This window comes from Panthera onca, chromosome B3, assembly GCF_046562875.1.
Source record: "Panthera onca isolate mPanOnc1 chromosome B3, mPanOnc1 haplotype 2, whole genome shotgun sequence".
Taxonomy (NCBI): domain Eukaryota; kingdom Metazoa; phylum Chordata; class Mammalia; order Carnivora; family Felidae; genus Panthera; species Panthera onca.
This window is the reverse complement of record NC_138344.1, coordinates 51,943,764-51,965,750: the sequence shown is the minus strand read 5'-3', so window position 1 is coordinate 51,965,750 and position 21,987 is coordinate 51,943,764. Positions and strand designations below refer to the sequence as shown.

The window sequence follows — 21,987 nt, the reverse complement described above, 5'->3', positions numbered from 1 at the left end:
AGGCTCAGAGGAGTTTCCCTGGCTGATAATACTCTGCGTATCATCACACATGGTGGCCAGGAGGAGGTGATGCCATCTGTGACTCCACAGGGAGGGGACACCTGGAAGTTCCAGGTTTGGACCCCTCCTGGACTCTGCCCTATGCACCTCTTTCTTTGGCTCTAATTTGTATCCTTTCATTGTGAGCCTAAGTATAGCACTTCCCAGAGTTCTGTGATTGTTCTAGAAAATTTTCAAACCTGAGAATGGTTGTGGGGACTCTCAAATTTGTGGCTGGTATCTGAAGGGACAGAAGTCTTGTGGGGACTGTGCCTTCTAACTGTCCAGCTGGCTGAACTCCTTTGCACTTACCTGATAGTGTGTGTGTGTGTGTGTGTGTGTGTGTGTGTGTGTATGCATACACATATATAATGTTTTATATATATAGCATATAGATAAATTTTTTATATATATGACATATATAAATACCTACACACACACACACACACACACACACACACACACACACACACACATATATATAAATCACATATGTATGTGTGTGTCTTTTATTGTGCTTACCTCAAACCATTTCAAGAAGTAAATGGAAATGAATTTTATATAAATATTACCATTCAGTTATAAGATGGAAATACAACTTACTCTTGAATTATTTAAATAATTAGAAAATATGTAATACGTGTGTGTGACCATGGGTTCCAAAGGCACACAGGGTCTTGGCAAATGGAGAGTTAATGGAAAGATGCCCCCAAACAGCCACCCAAAGGGAGGGACATTGGGGATGAGCACTGGTGTGACCCTGGCTGGAGAATGCTCCAAACTTTTTGTTTCAAGGCCAAGGATTTTCACTTTTGAAATAAAACTATTTTCTCCTGATTATAAAAATAACATACACTTATTTTTAAAACTTGAAAATAGAGAAAACTATTTAAAAAAAACCCATAGTCCTATCATCCACAAAGAACTGCTACTGGATTTTCTGGTATAGTTCATCACAGACATGTGATTGACTCTTTCCTAACATGGCTGGGCTCCTACTGTAGAAATACTTTGAATGGTTCCAGAACCGTTTAACACAGGGAAAGGGAATTGGGTTGGTTGCAGTCCTCAGGGCCAACTCTGTTAAACTGAGCTCCAGGAGAATAGGGAATAAAACAGTCTTCCTAGCCACCTGGATGCTCTTTTTTTTTTTTTTTTTTTTAAGTTTATTTATTTATTTTGAGAGAAAACCAGTGCGGAAGAGGCAGAGAGAGAGGGGGACAGATGATCTGAAGCGGGCTCTGTGCTGACAGCAGTGAGCCCAATGTGCGGCTCAAACTCATGAGCCATGAGATCATGACCTGAGCTGAAGTTGAACGCTCAACCAACTAAGCCACCCAGGCTTCCTGAATGCTCTTTTCACTTACTATAATTAAGAAGTTTTCTTTTTGATGGTTGTATAAAATATTTTCTTCAATTCATGTACCACAATTCACTTAACAATTTCCTTTGATGGACATACTGTTCTTCCCTACTTGACCCTATTTTTGCTTTATTTTAAATAACACTACAATAAATATTATCACTCATGTGGCTTTTCTATATTATGGATCATTCCTTTCAAACAAAGTTCTTAGATGTGGCATCATTAGGATCAAAGATTACAAATTCTTGTTTTTTGGTTTTTAAAAATTTTTTTTAATGTTTATTTATTTTTGAGAGAGAGACAGAGTGCAAGCAGGGGAGGGGCAGAGAAAGAGGGAGACATAGAGTCCAAAGCAGGCTCCAGGCTCTGAGCTGTCAGCACAGAGCCCAATGCGGGGCTCCAACTCGTGAACTGTGAGATCATGACCTAAGCTGAAGTCAGACGGTCAACCAACTGAGCCACCCAGGTGCCCCAAAGGTTATAAATTTTTCAAGTCTTCTTTCATATTACCAACAAGTTTTCCAAAATGTCTACACCAATTTCCAGTCCCTACCAACAGCATTTGAGAGTAGAGGCGGGCAGGTTTGAAACTTAAATGACTGTCAGTCTGTAGTGAAAATAATTATGAAAGAGATTTTTATAGTTTCTTTTTTGATAAAGTTCAGGGAGGAAGTTAACACATTACTTAACCAGTAAATAACAAAAACAAGTTTTTGTGTGTTTGTTTTTGCCCATCGAACGGTGTTTTATGGCTAACAGGACATCTGAAAAGCTGCTGTGGCCCCTACTCACCCGCATGCAATGGCGCATCCTGATGGGGCATATGCACAAGCCATCACCCACGTGCAGGGCATAGTGACCGCGTGCTCCTGAAACACAGTACGCAAGGTTCATAGAAGGAACGAGCAGTGTTTCTACATACATGTATTAACCTTTAGTTTTCACAAAATGAAACGATTCAGGTTCCTGCTCAATTCCATTACAGCTTCAAAGAGCAGTGATGTGAGGTGACGATCAGCTGGAGACTGACAAAGAGACTCAGCTCCCCCATAATCAGCTGAACAGTATGTTGTATATTTGGAAAGCTAAAAATCTCAACCAGCAAAACAATACTCTTAATGTTTTACTTACTTCTTAATGGTGTACTCCCCTCGTTCTTGTGAATGAATATTGGAGCTCATTTTCTTTGAAAGGTCAGTCTGAATTTCACTGCAGTTATATTCTTCAACCTATTTACTCAAATTCTCCCTATTTTCAAAATCTATTCTTAAATGATTCAACATGTATGTCATATGTGTCTCCTTGTGAGTGTACGACAGCCGCTGGGCCCTGTGGGGCCTGAAACCATTCCTGGGAAGGTGTGAGTGGGGGCAGGTGTGCACAGGGTGATGCTGAGTTGTGCTCACAGATAACACAGAACCCGTAACATGGAAGCTATGAGAACAAGATGTAGCAGTTCCTGCTCCTGGCTCCTGCATTCTCCTGCATGTAGACAGGCAAACAAGAAAGCCACAATTCAAAACCTTCTGAATTTGTGGTCTTATTTCCATGACAGACATAGGCCCTGGTCCTGGTTCCAACACCAGCAAGACGTGCGGCCTCATGTAGCCCTGCCATTTGTCCTCCCTCAGTCTCTCCCCATCTGTGAAGGGAGAGGATGGGACTAGATGATTCCTAAAGTACATGTGAGTGCTGGTCTTCTTTCCTGTTTGATCCCGTGTGATTTTGTGGGGGAAACATGGGCCCTGACACTGCCCATGAAAATTCTGTCACTTGAAATCTATAACCTTAAAAAAAATTTTTTAATGTTTATTTTTGAGAAAGAGAGACAGAGAGAGAGAGACAGAGCAAAGCAGGAGAAGGGTAGAGAGAGAGGGAGATAAGGAATCCAAAGCAGGCTCCAGGCTCCAGCCGTCAGCACAGAGCCCAAAGCAGGGCTTGAACCCATGAACTGTGACATTGTGACCTGAACTGAAGTCAGATGCTTAACCAACTGAGCCACCCAGGTGCCCCAGAATCTACAGCCTTTTAAACGCCAAGAATAATCTGTGCAAATGGTCGCTTTAGGCACAAGGCACCCCAGGCCTCCTTCTTTACAAGTAAAGAAGAACTATGGTCTCTGATGGGGGGTGGGGGGGCCACAGAGGCAACACCATGCCCCTTAGAAACCAGGCAGTGTGTGCTCAATGACATTCTAAGGCTTAAACAGAAATAACAAAAACCCACACACTCCTGAAGATGCTAAGGCATGCTGGGAGAAATAGAAGCTTCCGTGGAGGGAGGTGCTGGACAGGAAAGCCCTTTGCAAACTCTTAAGTTGCCATTTTTACTATTTCCCAGGGGCCTGACCATTAGGGACTCTGCTCCAAAAGATGGTTCTGGGCCCCCCCTTGATCAGGGTGTACAGCAACTGCCTACCACAACAGCTACTAAACACATTCAATAGTGCAGAATTCAGATGCTGTTCAGTTTTAGGCAGATCTAGATCTCTGTGTTTTACATAGTGAAAAAGAAGACTTTCTTTATAAGTAAATAACAGAATCAATAGTCATTACTGTAAATGGCAACATGATGCAGGCTTGTAAGCACACCGACACATTGATTTTGGCCTTTCTCTTAAGAGTCTAAATTCAGAGCCGAGCATGCCCAGGCCGGACAGAGGATAGTCAGTTCAACCCCCTGCAGTCACATCTTCCCTGCCCACTGCCTGCTCATGTCCACAGTGGAACGGAGTCTGGTCAAAGACATAGAGGGGAGAGAAACCTAGGGATTTGGGAACCTCCTACCATCCCTCAGAAGAAAAACAATACATGCCTGTGTGAATGTGACAAGTTTTCCAAGCCAGGCCCTTTCCCGTTTTAGTGCTAGCACCCTGTCTGGTGGCTCTCCATGCTCCAGCCTCAATGAGGGGAGGAATGGATTTTGCTGTGGACTGCTGAGCTGTCCGAATACAGATGGGCTTTTGTGGGGTTTCCATCCCCAGAAAGGCACCCGAGAAGAAGGATGACTGTGACTGGGGGTGTCTGGAGGGGATGAGGACCCAGGGCTGTGGTTCTAAGGTGCTGCTCAACATGCCAGCGACAACACCTTACCTTGTTAGTAGTGAAGGAATCCCACACGATCACCTTCCCATCCTGGAAGGAAAAGGGTAAATAGCTCAGGAGTTGTCAGCCAGTCCTTACAGGGAAGTACTGAGAATTGTTCATAAAAGCTGTGTCTGGCGGGACAGTGTGCAGGAGAAAGCCAGAGTGAGTATCTGGGTAATCAAGATCTATCCTTGAACAAAAGGGGAGCGAATATGGGGCTCAACTGTCCAGCCTGATTAAAGGCTCAGTTCTCAACGTTATACTCCTTGTACAGATACAAAGACAAAAGCAATGCTCGGAGACTTCTGTTATACTATTTAGAAACCAAGCACAAACTGTTGGTACATGGCCATCAAGCACCATACCCTGTCAGAAAGCGATACAGGCGTAAGACAAACCTGAAACAACCTCTAGGTACCTGACAGGAAATGAATGGACTCTTGCTTTCTCCCTCACCACCTCCACTAGCCATCCTGGCTCCTGTGTGCTGTGCTCCCTGTAGGGACGGGTCAGAGCCCCACCCTCATTCCTGACCCACTTCTCAGAGCTGCGCTGGCCTGAGATCAGTGTAACGTTGCCACTCTGACATGTTGCACCTATGCTGAGAACAAGTCCATCATGGTGGGGATCCCCTGTGGGCAGCTGTTCTGCAAAGAGAGCACTCCCTGTCAGGGTGTGTTCTGGGCTGGGGCCAAGTTCACTGTCACCACTGCTGCAGCCCACACTGGGGCTGTGGGGAGTCACCACTAGGCCATCTATTTGTCATACAAACCCACTGGGGATAGACCACATAAGCCCTGGTCCCTACAATGCAGTCACCGGCCCAGCATCTGGTGTGCGGGTCCTCTGGGCCCCCAGGCTCTGCCCAACAGTGGAAGAGGACGGCTGAGCTGACTCCTTCAGCACATGGGTTCCCCACACACCCTCCGGGATGGCGAGTCTGCAGCATCCACGGCAGGCTTGGTTTTTGTAATCATTCAAGCCATTTGGAGCCAAATCTGACGAATGAGGCGAGGGCGGGGGAAGAGATGCTATTTAGGGGCACAGGTAAGGTCTGATTATCCAAAGTGACACTGCTTTGGATTCTGTGTCTCTTTCTCTCTGCCTGTCCCCCACTCACACTCTGTGTGTCTCTCTCAAAAATAAATAAAAACATTAAAAACATATACATGTTCTAAATAATCCACACACTCTAACATCTATGTCAGGTTGTATTTGATAAGAACAGGTCGTAATTAATCTCCTATATTACCTACAGGTCTAGTATGTCATGTACTTGCTTTCTTTTACGTTCATAAAAAAAGTTATCCCTTAAGTTTTCTACCACATTTTAAAAAACGCTGAAAAAGAGAACAAAGAAATTGTTTTACTTCCACCATTCAGTCCCAGCCATTACTATTTTGGAGCATTCTTTCTTGACTTTTTTTTTTTTTTTTTTTTTTTTTTACAAAGTGGTCATCAAGATATATGTTGCTACCTAGCCTTTTTGATGCTTTGTATGATCTACTGGAAGATTTCCATATTCCTGCTGCGTGTGGCCAAAGTGCCCAGAAACAAGGTCAAAGTAGGCATTCTGGGACCTTTCAAAACTCCTAAGCACATTGGTTCTTCTAGTCTGACTTCTCTGACTAAACCCCTGAGCACAACGTATGGGGTAGATTAGGTAACAGAGCAGAGAAGAGATAAGGGGCTCCAGGCCTTGGGGTCCTCCACACCTGTAGCTCCACATGCTGCATGGGGCCGGCGGGGGGGAGGGGGAGCGTTTGGACGGACTCAGTGTATTGTCCAAATTGGCGTTCCCTTCGGTGGCTTCCTCCACCTCACTGCCTGCCTGCCTGTCCCCACCACCCACCTACTATGTGCTCTGGAGAGAAAAAGGAACCCAAGAGGCTAAAATCAGTCATAAAACCAAATGTGGGCTGCTCCACAAGCACGGATTTATACACCAGGGGCCCACATACCTAGAGAGACAGCCTCCACCCTAAACCCGAACCCACGCAGTCAGGCTGATTAATCTCCTGCCTTCAAGGGAACAGGGCTGCTCTGAGTCACTCTGTCTGCTCCAGAACATTCCTGCTGTTTCCAGCTTCCTCCCACACCCACCCGGCTTCTAGTTTCTCTGCAGCAGAGGTGGATGGATGGAGCACGTAAGCAGTGTACCTCCTCCCTAAGGACAGTATTTGAGTGACAGAGAATCCAACATATATTACACTTCTAGGGGTAAAAAAAAAAGTCAAAAAGGCTAGGTAGCAACATGTATATCTTGATAACCACTTTGTGAAAAAAAGTTGAGAAAGAAATGCTCTAAAATAGTAATAATGGCTGGGACTGGGTGGTGGAAATAAAACCTTTTCTTTGTTCTCTTTTTCAGCGTTTTTTAAAATGTGGTAGAATACTTAAGGGATAACTTTTTTTATGAACGTAAAAGAAAGCAAGTACGTGACATACTAGACCTGTAGGTAATATAGATTAATTACGACCTATTCTTATCAAATACAACCTGACATAGATGTTAGAGTGTGTGGATTATTTAGAACATGTATATGTTTTTAATGTTTTTATTTATTTTTGAGAGAGACAGACAGACAGAGTGTGAGTGGGGAGGGGCAGAGAGAGAGAGAGGAAGACACAGAATCCAAGGCAGGTTCCAGGTTCTGAGCTATCAGCACAGCCTCCCAAAGCCGGGCTTGAAATCACGGATGGCAAGATTGTGACCTGAGCTGAAGTTGGACACTTAACCGACTGAGCCACCCAGGCACCCCTAGAATATGTATAGTTTTTATACTTAAAAGGGCAATTAAAAAAAACCCCAAATTGTCCTTTGGAAAAGCTGGGCTGAAGGCAGGGATAGGGAGAAGCCCAAACTGGCCATAAAAATAAATGACTTCAGTTTACAGTTTTATATTCAATGCGTGTTACATCAAAATAGACATAAAAAGTACCAGGCAGTGATAAGCAGCCTCCTGATAGTCATACTTTTGTATAGGTCCCTCCCGCATTATATTAGGGTTGGTCCGTGTGACCAGTGGAATATAGCAGAAGTGATGGAAAGTCACTTTTGGGGCCAGCTCATAAAAGACAGCATGGCTTCTGCCCCATCTCCCTCTAGCACTCTGGGGAACGCCAGCTACTGTGTTGTACGCAGCCCTATGGAAAGTTCCATATGGTGAGGAACTAGGGCGTCCAGCCAATGAGCCATTTTGGAAGGGAATTTCTGCCTCAGTGGAGCTGTGCCATGATCACAGCCCTGACAAGCATCTTGACTGTGACCTCATCAGAGATCCTGAGCCAGAACCACCCAGATAAGCTGCTCCAGATTCCTGACTCTCAGAAACCATAATAAATATTTGTTGTTTTAAGTTGCTAAATTTGGGGGTAACTTGTTATACAGCACTAGATAACACTAATACATAAGATATAAAATAAACTATGTCAATGAGATAGAATGAATGAAAAAAATATCCTTTCCAAAAATGTATCTTAAATTTGTTCTTTAGGGGTGTCTGGGTGGCTCGGTCGGTTAAGCGTCCGACTTCGGCTCAGGTCATCATCTCATGGTTCATGAGTTCAAGCCCCGCATTGGGCTCTGTACTGACAGCTCAGAGCCTAGAGCCTGCTTCAGATTCTGTGTCTCCCTCTCTCTCTGCCCCTCCCCGAGTCGTTCTCTCTCTCTGTCTTTCTCTCTCTCAGATGAAGAAACATTAAAAAAAAATTGTCCTTTAGGGCATAGAAATTGCTGAACTCTTAAAGTGAAAGAACCCATAAGCACTTATGTCCCCAACTTGAGGGGAAAAAACCCCTCTATCTAAAAAAGGGTTTCATTTACAAATGAGACCCTGAAATATGCTCAGGAAGAAATAATTTTGAGTGGTTTGTCAAATACAGTTCATGTCTCAGTTATTACCAATTCCAAATCTACCCAAATGAATGGCATTCTACAGTATGCAAGAGAATTCTTAACTATGCTAACTCATGTCCTGTGGAGAATAAATCGAGTCCTAGAGATCAGGAAGGGTTTCTTGAAAAGGAAAGCTCTCTTCTTTTGCTATAAAGTCAGACGCATGCTCACCATCAAATAGCAGGTGCCACGTACCTGGGATGAGCTCACGATCCTTCTCTTATCTTTGCACCAGTCCATGCAGAGAACTTTGTTCCCATGGCCTTTGAGGGTCCTTCTGGTCTTCATGACAAACTGCCCCAGGGCCTCCACCCGCTCCGCAACCTGGTGTACTAGAAGGACAGGCGACAATCAGTTCTGTTACCCAGGACCAGATTCTGAGCCATATGCTGGCAAAGGGATGACACTGGTCTTTCTCTGTGGCCACAGCTTGATTCTCCTGCTCTTTACTATAATGCTTTCACAACGCTCTCTTTTGAGCTCAGTGGAGGGTAGAGACAACACTGTTGTTCTGTCTTTGTGTTTAATACCCTACATTTTTCAAAGCATTTCCATCTCTGTGTGCTGAGGGATCAACAAGACTGCCTCATATCTACAGACTATATACCTTCTACTATACATAATTCTCCCACTGAAGGGTGACAGCTCTGCGAGGTAGGCAGGGCAGCATCAGAATGAGATCACTGTCCCCCTTTAACAGGTGAGGAGACTGAGGCTTACAAGGGTTCTTTGGCTAAGTTCATACAACTAACTGGGAGTGACTCTGGGGTTTCCGGTTCTTTCACCTACCTTTCCAGTCACAAGGAAAAGTGACTTTACAAAAACTGTCCTATGAGGTGCCAGTAGGCACCGTGACTCCTAAATGACCACCACCCCTCCCCCTCTTGCCTAGCACAGGCCTGGGATGTGTGGGTGCTCCATTCATGTGCTGCAGGCAAGAATGAATAAGGGAGCCACCGGTACAGCCATGGGTTTACTGAAAACTTGCAGTGTCAGTAGAGAGCAATATTCTAGAAGTCTGAACACATGACCTAGAGAAGGAACCAACACAAGGGAGGAGCTTCAAAAAGGAATCTCTCAGGTGCTGGGACCGTGGCCTCTTTCTCGAAGCAAATAGAGCTTTCAAGGGGCTTATCTCAGAGGCTATCACTGTGGGGTGTCACTAGGAGCCAAGTTCCCACAAAGGTACCATCTAGTCCAGGCCCTGCATCCAGAGGTGAGGAAACTGAGGATGGGGGATCCCATGGCTTCTCCCCCTTGTGCAGTGCCACTGCCCTTGTGGTTGGAGGCTGTGCCAGAAGGAAAACTGGGGCTCCTGACCCCCTCTCAACTTCTCCTTCCTCCAAACCTCCCAGCAGGGCATTTCCCCAGGCAGGTGAGAAGCAGGGAAGGGGGCATTTGAGGCAAGGGATGGCCCAAGGAAAGGTGTGGTGTCTTAGCATAGCAGAGTGACGTGAGTGATGTGAGGCCAGGGGGCTGGCCCTCTTCCTTCCCAGGAGCTGTTAGAACTTGAGGGGGAAATGCCACCTCCTTGTGGGAAACCCGGGCAGGGAGGGCCAGACTGGACTGTAGTTCGCAGTGACAACAGAGCCCTTCTCAGAAACCCACCCTCCCTGGCTGGCTCTCCCTTCCTTCTCTCTAAACACTGCACTGTGTATCTCCTAAAAACAAGGCACTTTCTTACATAACCACAGTATATTATCAAAGTCAGAAAAGTAACACTGAAACAATACTACATCTGATGTATGGACCTTACTGAGAGACTCTCCATTGTCTCAATAATAACTTTACTGCAGAAGAAAACCCAAGATCATGTGCTGTACTCAGATGTCATGTTTCTTTAGTCTCCTGACTTACTTTCCCAGTTTGGGCTTGTCTCCTGCTTCCTCAAGATTAGATTCCGGTAATATGTGTCTGGCAGGAACACCAGAGACTGAGGAGCTCCTGTCGGTGTGCCTGGTCAGGAGGCACCTGTTGTCCATTAGTTCACCATCACCAGCACTGTTCACGCTGACCATTTGGTTAAGATGGTGTCTGCCAGTTTCTTCACTGGACAGTTACCATTTTGCCTTTTATCATGAAGAAGCATCCTGTGGAGATGTACTCTGAGACTATATAAATACCCAGTCACTCTTCAAACTCTAGTTTTAACATCTGTTAATGATTCTTGCCTGAATGGTTTATTACGATAGTTCTCAAGGTTTTCCTAATTCCATCATTCCTTCTGTTTTGTTTTTTTTTTTTTTTAGTTGGCTTTCTAATAAAAGGAGTTTTCCTTCCCCTCCAATGTATTTATTCACCCATGTATATTAGATGGACTCATGGATTCTTACTGTAAGAATTATTTATTTTGATGCTCATCCAGTGCCTGATTTGCTCAGAAGGGGCCCCATCAAGTAAGCTCCCATGACCTTCCAACACGTCCCCGATATTCCCTGAGCACTTCTTTTTTTTTTTTTAATATATGAAATTTATTGTCAAATTGGTTTCCATACAACACCCAGTGCTCATCCCAACAGGTGCCCTCCTCAATGCCCATCACCCACCCTCCCTTCCCTCCCACCCCCATCAGCCCTCAGTTTGTTCTCAGTTTTTAAGAGTCTCTTATGCTTTGGCTCTCTCCTACTATAACCTCTTTTTTTTTTCCCCTGAGCACTTCTTATTACAGACTCAGGTTCTTTCCCTGCTCTGGCCTTGGAATCAGCCACTTCTCCAAGAAGTCTTGGTTTCATGTAGTTGCCCCATTTCTTTGTGATAAAAGAACAAACGTGTGAACAAGTTAAAAGTCTCTGTGAAAACTCAGACTATAAAAAATACTGGTTTAACTATAAAACTACATGAGAGGCACCTGGCTGGCTCAGTCGGTGGAGCGGGCCACTCTTGATGTAAGCTAGAGCCCTACATTAGGTGGAGAGATTACCTAAAAATAAAATCTTAAAAAAAAGTATACCTGAATATGCAATTATTATGCTATTACTTCTGCTGAGACACTGCATTCTTTATTGCCACAAACAGCACATTAGTTTTTTACTGATGCGTTCTTTAAAACATATTGTTTAATATGTTTAAAAACAGAGTGAATTTTCTAAATTCTTACAGGCCTTTGACATGTCTGTACCAGCTCAGTTGTGAGCATAGATTATTTAGTGTTTTACTTTGACACTTCACATCAATATTCTTGCTGTTCTCCTCACTTGTGCATTAGGAAGACCACAGCTATTTAATGTCCCTCTCACAAAAATAAAAAAAAATTAATTAAAAAGATGGCTCACCCCACCCATATAGGGCCCTCCTTACATAATGGGAATCTGACCACATCCCAACTATTAATTATTTTTTCTCATTGCATTTTTCCATCCCATACCCACTCATCCTGTTTCTATCTGGCAAATCTCACATCTGTTAAAGAGTTACAGCTTTTCAAATGACGTCTCCAGAACCCCTACTGTGTGCCAAGAACTATGCCGGATGCATGGGTACAGAAAAGAATAAGACAGTCCCTGCTCTTATGGAGCTCACAGTGTGCAGGGGGAAGACAGGCCTGCACACATATCACCACGGCAGTGTGGTCACAGAGGTGTTGGGGAGCCGAGGGTAACACGGCTGACTGCTGGCAGGTGTGCCATCAGAAGGAGATGTCACAGGTACCTGGTTTTGAAGGATCCATAAGAGTTGGGGTAAGGAAAGGGAAGGGAGGAAGCTAGCTTCTTTATATCTCTGTTTCTCATTCAGTAAAATGGAAGACAGTGAACTAATCCACGGGGGTGTTCTGAGTTTTAATGGGGGAAGTGAATTAAAGTGCCTAACAGGTGTCTGGCAGGCCAGAAACCAAAGATGGAGAGTCAGGGTACTAGGGACTGGGGACTTGAAAACTGGAAACAACATAACCTGGAGGAGGTGGGGGGGCTTCTGAAATGGAAGGGCCACAGAGACTTTCACATTTGGGATAAGAAAGAATGAGAGAGTGAAAAGAGGAGGTTAGGGATAGGGGGAAGGTTTTTTCTTGATTTATTTTAATATAATTATAGAAGAGAATGCACACCCATTGAAAGTAACCAGAAAATAGAAACACGATCGCTTACAGTCCTGCCTAGCCTGACCATTCTAAACATGTGGTCTATATCCTTCCAAGCCTTTTCTCTGCACACGTGTACACATGAGTGTGTGTGTGTATACACACACACACACACACACACACACACACACACAAGCAGACTACACTTCACATACAATTTTGGGGACGAGTTTTTTCATTTATGGTTGTCTATGTCAAATATAATTATCTGTCACTTTAAATGACTACATGACATTCCACTGAATATACCACAACGCTAAAATTCCCTACTGGAAGACACTTTGTTCTAGGGCTGCCTGGATACCTTTGCATTGCATTACCTCCTTAGATAAATGCCAATTCATAGCATTGCTGAGTCAAAGGTATAACACATTTTTAGAGGATTTCAATGCATATTGCCAATATCTACCATTTTGTGCACATTTCCTGGGGGACAGGCACTGGGCTGAGGGCCTTACACACAGCCTGAGGACCCAGGCTAACCCTTATTTCTACAAAGAAGGAAGGGGAAGATCAGAGAGGCTAAGGACGTCATGTACAAGCATTCAGACCCCTATGAACAGAAAACACCTCCTGTAGTGGCATAAGTTCTGGGCACGTGGCTCTAATACTGTAGAAAATCAAGGCCAAAGTGAGGTGGTGACAATGGCTTCTTAGTCTAGGAGACACCCCCAACTTGGATCCCTCTACTTCCTGATGTAACTAGAGCAACGGATCCACGTTAGGGACTCTAGTCCGGGAATCAAGAAGTGCATCCTCATCCTGGCTCTGGGAGACTGATGCAAATTTAGAAACAGAAGAGAACTTAGGAACTCAACAAGTCAGGCTGAGCAACAATCCCGGGCACCCTGAGGTTTGGCAAGTGTATGAAGCAGGGGTTTTCAGTTGCCATCAGCTCCTCCTCCCGTCAGCCTCTACCTTCCCTCACAGACAAAAACCTTACTAGAAGCCCAAGGCAGAAAGTAGCCAGAGCTGAGCTGAGCTGGTGAATGGGGAAGGGAGGATGCCAGGCTCAGGAGCATTTGTACTCAGCACACTTCTCGCCCACTGGCCCCCAAGGTAAGTGAGTTGCCCTGATCCACTCACTTCTCAGAAAAGGAAAGTGAGGCCTGAGGGAAAGGCACAACTTATAAATTAGTGGAAACAAATGTCTCCTCTGAGCCTGTGCCCTCCTCTGTAAAACGAGGGTGTTAAGAGTTTATCTGGATGGGGCCCTGGAAATAATCTGTAATTCTGGTTTCAAGCAAAGATGAATTTTTCATGAAGATGTGGCTTCCTGTCAACTTTCAGGGAATATTTTGCTATTTATTTTATAATCTGTTGCACATGTGAACCTAAAGTAAAATGTATAGTGTGCAAGTCTGTTCATGAAAATCCAAACAACATAAATTCGTAAAGTGAAAACATGCATCAGGGTCCTTTTCATCATCCCAAAAGGCCATGAAAAAAGTGACCCAAGCACAGACAAGATCTAAAGTTTTCCTGAACATGAACATTGTGGAAATGACTGGTAATACATTAGATAAGTTCAAAGACAAGTGAGACATCTTCAGTAGAAAAACAGAACCATTTAAAAAATGATCTTGAACCACTTTCCAAATTTGGCACCAATATACAGTCTTTTGATGGCCACGATTTGGTAGAAGATCTAAGGAATCAAAGATGAAAAATTATCTGGGGTGCCTGGGTGGCTTAGTCAGTTAAGTGTCTGACTTCAGCTCTGGTCCTGATCTTGCGGTTCATGGGTTCAGCTCAGCGTCAGGCTCTGTGCTGACAGCTTAGAGCCTGGGGCCTGCTTTGGATTCTGTGTCTTCTCCTCTCTGTCTCTGCCTCTCCCCTGCTCACACTCTGTCTCTCTGTCTCTCAAAAATGAATAAATTAAAAAAATTTTTTTTTAAAAATGAAAAATTACCCAAAGCTAATTCTAAAAAACTCATTATGTAACCCAAGTGTCCATCGATAGATGAATGGATAAATATGTGGTGTACCTATACACCCACACACAATGAAACACTTCTCATAAAAAAGGGTGATATCATTTACAACATGGATGGACCTAGAGAGTGTTATGCTAAGTGAGGTAAGTCAGAGACATAAAGACAAATACCATATAATTTCAGTTATATGTGGAATTTAAGAAACAAAACAAACAAATGAAAAGCAGAAGTAGACCCATAAATACAGAGAACAGACTGATGGTTGCCAGAGGGGAGGTGAGTGGGGGGATGGGCAAAGTGGGTGAAGAGGAGTGAGAAGCACAGGCTTCCAGGTATGGAATGAGTAAGTCATGGGGATAAAAGGGGATAAGAGCATAGGGAACATAGTCGATGATATCGTAATACCATTGTATGGTGACAGATGGTCACACAATTGTGGTGAGCACAGCATAACCTATAGAGTCGTAGAATCACTATGTTGTACACCTGAAACCAATGTAACACTGTGTGTCAACTATATTTCAATTAAAAAACAATACAGGTAAAACAATTTAAAAAAGCATTCCACCTGAATTTACCTCAGGATCGAATGAGGTGGGATATAAACAAAATCCTTAAACACTGGGATGGTAGGAAAATATCTGCAATCACATTTCCTCACTTGTGCTTGAGATTTTGGAATTGCTCCAAAACATCCATTAGCTACACACAGAAAAAAACCTCCCCAGAATTCCCTAATTAGAAACTGGAAAGACTAAGCTATGGTACCATCTTTCAGATGGAGTCCTACATGGTTCCATACAATTATTTCAAAATATTGACATTAAAAATAACATTAAAATGACATGGGGGGCATTTTAATCCATTGTGTTAGATTAAAACTAGGCTCAAACTCTAAATCTAGTACAATCCCAAATATGCTCACAAATATATAGGCAAGCATAAAATCATAAGCTATGAAATACACCAAAATGTTATAAGTGGCTGTCTCTGGGTGGTGGGGTTATAAATGGCTTGTTGTCTTCTATATTTCTAAATATGTGGCAGTGGGCATTCGTTTATTACGATGGTACCCTGGAGACACTTATGTCAGCTAGCTTGTGTGCAATTAGGAGCGCAGAGCCAAAGCAAAGGGAGACGCAATGAAAGCCTCTCACGGCTGCGGGCAGCGGGTGGAAGAGCAGCAGGGAGAGGATTAGCTTGAAACGAAACTCACTTCTAGCCTCAGGACACAGTAGTTTTCCTTAGAACGTGGAAAAAGTCAGCCAACACATTTGTTTCAGACTAATCCAGAAATTCAGTTTTCCTAGATTTCTCCCTACACCATAAAATCAGAAGAGTCCAAGGCTCCAGCCATAATAATAATCTTTGACAGTAAAGCCTTTCACAAAGTTACATTTAGAACAGATAGAAAAGTGAGTAGCATCTGATGATAAGTCCTATGATTTGCCCAAATGTCATCTGGATTTGTATTCAAAGAAATTACAGAAATCTTTGAGTTGTTCGTTCCTAGACTAGATGAGAATCCGCCACCAAGGAAGGTGGGAATCTGGAAGAAGCCCCCCTCAGCCCCAGGAGGCTGCCGGTACAGGGTAGCTGAAATAAACACAGCATGCCTCCTGCTCTGCTTGCAGCCTGTTTTCCAGATCATTCTTCAGTTTAATTTCAAGTTAAGGACTCTTTAAAGTTGAACTCTCTTTTCTTTTTCTTGATGTTGACTCCTGTTCCAGTACTCATTTTTTATTATACACGCAGTAAATGCACAGATGGGTATAAAGTGAAAAATACCTCTACTTCCCTTCCTCCCCTGGCCTTCTCTAGAGATAACAGTTTCTTGTGTAACCTGCCACAAAGTCAACGCATAACACAAGCATCTCTTGTTTAAGCTAATGAGATCATGTTATATATACTGTTTACGACTTTTTAAAATTGAATACTGAAACCTTTTCATACATGCATATTTTTTCCTCAAAAAAATTTTTTTTAATGTTTATTTATTTTTGAGAGAGAGAGACAGAGTTGTCAGCAGGGGAGGGGCAGAGAGAGAGGGACACACAGAATCCAAAGCAGGCACCAGGCTCTGAGCTGTCAGCACAGAGCCAGACACAGGGCTTGAACCCACGGACTGCAAGATCATGACCTGAGCCAAAGTCAGATGCTTAACTGACTGAGCCATCTAGGTGCCCGCCCTGCGCCCACCGCTTTTTTGTGTGTGTGTGTGTCTTTTTAATGTAAATCACAACTGTCTGAGTGATGGCCTAGCAGGGTGAGGAGGAGAGCTATACCTAGGAGCCTGAACCCTGGCGTCTGCTCCCCATTCTCCCTTAGAGTAGCTGCAGAACCTTAGGGCAGCTAAAGGAATATAATCCTTCCCTGGATCTCAGTGGTCTCATCCATACAGGTGGCAGGGAGGAGAAGAAAACTTTTTGTGCCTTTAGGACTGAGGCTGAAGCAGGTGACCCTTCTAGTTTTGAGAGTTGTGTGGTAAGACCTCCAAAGATGTCTATGTCCTAATCCATGGAACCTGTGACTATGTTACCTTACATGGCAGAAGGGGCTCTGAGATGTGATTAACTTAAGGATCTTGAGAGAGGATGATTATCCCAGTTTATACAGGTGGGCCCACTGTAATCACAAGGGTCCTTGTAAGAGGGAGGCAGGGAGATCAGAGTCAAGATGTGATGAGAGAAAGGAGGTTAGAGGATGTGGGGTCACAAGCCAAACACTACAGGTGGCCTCTAGAAGCTGGACAAGGCCAGGAAGGGACTCTTCCCTAAAGCTTCCAGAAGGAATAAAGCCCTGCTAACCCAGTTAGACTTCTGACTTCCAGAACTGTAAAAGAATAAATTATGTTGCTTTAAGTACCTATGTTTGTGGAAATTTGTACAACATCAATAGGAAACTAATACAAGCTATATATTATATCTCATGATTCTAAAATGTCTTATAATCAAGAAAGGGAGCACTTACCCATGGCAGAAGGTAAGCTGATGGTAATAAGGGGAAAACATGTACGGAGAATGAGGAAGCTTTGGAGGAATATGGGGAAAGGCAAGGGCGCTGGGCCTGGGGCTATGGAGTTTGATGTAGGCAGGCTTCCCCTTGGGCCACCCATATCAGCCACTTCCTCTATTTAATGTTAGCCAAGGGTCTGATTCAGGGAAGAGGGCTCAACAGTATGGATGCTGGTCTGAGGGTCAAAGGGAGGGGAGCTGAAGAAGTGAGGGTCTGGAGTTGGGTAGAGTTTGCTTTTCCTCCAAGTTCGTGCTCTATTATTTTGTTGTCTTTTTAGGCAAGAATTTGGGCAAGTCAGAGCTAACAGAAGGCTGATCAACTGTCCCAGTTTGCCCAGGACTAAAGGGTTTTCCAGAATGCAGGACCTTCCATTTTAAAACTGAGAGTCCCAGGCAAACCAGGACGACTTGGCCATCTTACCTTGTGGCCTGAAAAGCTGGGGTAGGGGCTACAGGGCCATCTATATAACAACACCAAAATGTAAGAATGACAGGCTCGGTAAGAGGTTGAGAGATTGGAAGAGAGAAGAGCCCAGTGATCCTAGATCATGAAGCTCTCTGGGGGGAGGGGAGACTGGTCAGAAGAGGAGGAGTAGCTCTGAGGACCAAAGGGATCCAGGAGACTGTGATGGAGAGAGAGGCCAGTGGGTTAGGACAGTCACCCTTGGGAACCCCGAAGATATCAGGGATGGGGCAGGGCTGAGGTCAAAAAGAAGGCTCAAGCCATGTGCCAAATTTCCTTAAGAAATGAGGCAGCCTGGCTGGGAGGTCAGGAGACAGCAGCATGGAGAAGGGGAAAACAGATGTCAGTTGAATGACAGGAGCTTCAAAGGAGCAAAGGTTCTATACAGGAGTAGAGGAGAAGTGGTCTGGAAGCTGCAGGGGGAATAAAGGGGAACATGGCCATATGACTTCTGGTCTTTTCAACTCCAAAATTCTGACTTACATGCAGGTGGGGATAGATCTTTCCACTGTGGGTCCAAAAGTTGGCTTCTGAGGGTACTGCATCCTTGGCAGGACAGGGGACTATGCTGAAAAACTACCTTGACTATCTCTCTGCCTTAAGGTCATTTCCCAAGTCACAGAAAAGGCTAACAGGTTCCCAGTGGGATGTCTTCACTGTTGATCAAGAGAGTTTCTGGAGAATCTCTGCACAGAGCCCAAAGTAGTTGGGCAAAAAGCTGAAGCGAGGTTGGGCTGGAGTTCTGACTGTCTGGGCTGGAATCCTGGTCCCACCACCGACTGACTGCAGTCCTCTGGCAAGTCCTTTCACCCTGCCGTGCCTCAGTTTGCTCCTCTGTAAAATGCAGAAGTCAGATGACCTACCTCAGGGGCACTAACACCACACATACAGCATCATCGATAGCACCTGCAGAATGTAGGAATTTGCAGAGTGAAATGAGGCAGACTTTGTCCAATGCCTCCCAATTTCCATTCCCTACTGCTTCCTGATAACAGAAACCCAACGTTGTTTGGGGATGACAATGTGCCCAGCTCAGTTCTCTCTTTCCCAGGGTCCCTTGCAGTAGCAATGTAACCTACTTCTGGCCAATAAAGTACAAAATCTGTTGGAAGAAGGGAGATTTGGGGGAAAACTTTTGCTTTCCTGGTAAGAAGGAGAAACAGAGGCTGGTGACCACTTTCTCCCTTCTTCTGGCCCTGGATACAGAGGTGATGTTTGGAGCTGTGGTGGTCATACTGTAATCAGGCGGCAAATCCCAGTGTTCTCAGGGTGGTGGAGAAGAAAGACTGGAGGGTGGGTCCCTGATGGCACCCTGAGCTGCTAAACCAAAGTCGGTGATCACCTACCCTTGTTCCTGTTACACGAGGAAAACAGCTCCCAATTTGTTTCGCTACTTTATTTGGGGTCTATAGTTAATTGTAGCTGGACACATCCCTAAATGATATAGAGGTTTAGCGTGTCTCCGAAGGAGGCCCTTACAAAAGCACAGCACACTCTCGATTCAGGTCATCTGCTTCTATCAAGAAAGGAATCAGGTGCTAACAACCCAGCATGAACCCCATGTTTCTTTTCCAAAAAATATTAAAGGGGTGGCCCCAAATAGGAAGTGTAGGAGCAGGATGTATAGGTGTGCCTGAGGGTACCACAGGGAGGCTGGGCTCAGCAAAGGGGAGCTGCCATCCTCAGAGCTGAAAAATAAGCAGATAATGCCACTTCCCCAAGCCTGGCCCTCAGCCCAAACTCTGCCGAGGACAAACCATCTGACAGAGTAAAGGGAAGCGGATCCCGCCAAGAGCCATTTAACCTGGCTACTTAATTGCTCACTCATAAAAATCACAGAACCGGTTCTGAATTATGGTAGTGGTCAAGAAGTGTGTTGTTTACCTAAGACTGCTGTTGCTCGTTTATGCCAAACACACCGCATCCCTTCAAAAGCTTCTTAAACAGCCTCAAGTGAACTAACTAAATGGTAGGATTTGGTAAGCTCCTCTGCTTTCCTTCCCCCACCCGGTTCTCCATCCCCAAGGAAAGGGGGCAGATTGGAAAAAATGAGGTTTTAACTCAAGAGTCTGGTTCCTCGGAAAAGCAAAACTGAGAAAAGATACAACAATGATGGAGAAAGCCAAATGATTAAAAAACAAAACAGGAGTTTACCCTAGGCCGCGCCCACAGGGCTCGCTGCGCTGGCTACCGCTGACACCCCACCCCCTCCTCCACCTTGCTCGGCTCGGGCAGGACTGCGATCAGTTCGCATCTCTCAGGAAGGCGATGGAGGGAACTCATCTCAAGACCCTACCGGGGTAGAGCAGCGACCAGGGGCGGCTTCCACCAGGCGCCCCCGCCCAGAGGCGGAACCGCCTCCGCTAAGCGGGCGGGGGCTCTGCAAGGTGTCGGGCGCCTCCGAGGTCCGCCCGGCTCGGGCCCCACAGCCGCGCAACCCGGGGGCTCCGGGCCGCAAGCCACGCCTCACCGGCGCCCGGGAACCAGGGAGCCCATCCCAGGCGCGAGGCCTGGCTCCGGCCCCCCGGCCCTGCACCCCCAACCCCGCTCCCCCGGGGGGCCGGTCTGGTTTCTTCGGCCCGCCTCCCGGCGCGCAGCCCCCGCCCCGGCCCGCACTCACGCTCCACGTCGTGCAGCTTGGCCCGCTCCTCCTCCAGTTTGCCCTTGAGGCTCTCGGCCTCGCTCTTCAGCGACGCCAGCGTCTGGTTCTCGTGCAGCCCATCGGTTGCCATCTTCGCGCCGGGACGCGGCGGGGAGCGAAGCGGAGAGCGGGGCGGCGGGTGAGCGGGCGGCGGAGGCCAGGCCGGCGAGCGGGCGGGAGCGGCCCCCGGCGCAGCTCCAGCCGCCTTCTCCCCGAGCGCGGCCCCGCCCTCCGGCGCTGACGCGGGCGGCTGCGAGCCTGGCTGCCGCGGTCGACTCCCGCCTCTCCGCCCGCCTCGCCCGCGGACACCCGCGCCCCCTCCGCGCCCACCCCCGCCCTGGCACCTGCGGCGCGCGCCTGGCGCTGTGCCCGGGGCGATGCCCGCGGTGGCGCCGCAGCGCACAACACCCGGAGAAGCAGGGAGTGTCGTGCCCCTTTTACCGGTGGGAAAACCGGGGCTCAGAGACGATAACGTGACTTGCCCGAGGACACGCTCGTAGTGAAGGACCAAACTGGGATTCCAATCCAGGACTGCCGGCTCCTGGGACCCGGTGAAGTCCCAGGGACACGGCCTTCCTACCTGCCCCCTCCCTGGCACCGATCAGCTCTCAGTGGGACTTGATAGGCTGCGCAGTGGCTGCTACTTGCAGAGTAGGTGAGCAAGGAGAGGGCAACGAGGCCAGGTCCACACCCACCACTGATTCCCACCTCATCCTGGGTAGCCCTGGTCCCCCACCTGCCCCCACAACGAACCGGAAACTTTCCTCCTTTGTTGACTCAAATATGCAAAAATAAAACTCGTTTTGGCTTCTGAGAAGCTGTAGTGTACGCCATTAAGACCGCACACTCTGGGTTTTGCTTTTCTTTTTTTCACGCGGAGAATTAAGTGCCTGGCCTGGGGTCAGCAAAAGGAGGTGGTGGCAGGGGTGGGGTTAGTATTCAGGGGCCCAGACCCAGCGTTTTTGAACACACACTCAGTGATCTCAGCTGTCATTTCTGAGGCAGCTTCCTCCACCTTAGAATGGAATTGAGAGACTCCTTCCTAGGAGTCTCTCAAAGATGCAGATTTAGTGACTTTAAGGCAGGCTCAAGCATCTCTTTTTCCCAGTCCTCTGCAATGCGAGGCGCTGTTCCAAGTACTTTGCGTTAATAAACCACAACAATCACCCTGAATGGATACTATTCTCCCCATTTTACAAATGAGGAAGTTGAGGGACGGAACGTTTAAATGATTTGCTTGAGTCACACTCCCAGAAAGAGGCAGAGGCAGGATTTGGACCTAGGCAGTCTGGCTCTATTCAGCTACATGCCTCCAGACTTCAGTGTGGAGGACCCAACCCATGGCATCTCCCTTTTACCCCTCCATGACCTTGCGTGTGTGTGTGTGTGTGTGTGTGTGTTTATACATGCAAAATGGGAAGGAAGGCAGATCGAGGTTACAAATTCTAGAGCAAACATTCCCAAACAG

General features: G+C 46.1%; 1 protein-coding gene across 4 annotated transcripts in view; it reads right to left on the bottom strand.

Moving 5' to 3' along the window:
• Positions 1 to 21,987, bottom strand: part of GNB5 (G protein subunit beta 5) — a 58,796-nt gene that overhangs the window by 28,354 nt on the left and 8,455 nt on the right. Inside the window, exons 1-5 of one of the 4 annotated variants that reach the window (XM_060618507.3) lie at positions 20,864 to 20,974; positions 20,499 to 20,610; positions 8,585 to 8,721; positions 4,498 to 4,539; positions 2,198 to 2,274 (exon numbers count right to left, since the gene is read on the bottom strand). In XM_060618507.3, the coding sequence (XP_060474490.1) occupies positions 2,198 to 2,274; positions 4,498 to 4,539; positions 8,585 to 8,721; positions 20,499 to 20,610 (368 nt within the window). In that variant the 5' untranslated portion in view covers positions 20,864 to 20,974. Of the gene's footprint in view, positions 1 to 2,197; positions 2,275 to 4,497; positions 4,540 to 8,584; positions 8,722 to 20,498; positions 20,803 to 20,863; positions 20,975 to 21,987 lie in introns of those variants that run through there. The other 3 variants (XM_060618504.3, XM_060618505.2, XM_060618508.3) reach the window with 3 other exon arrangements.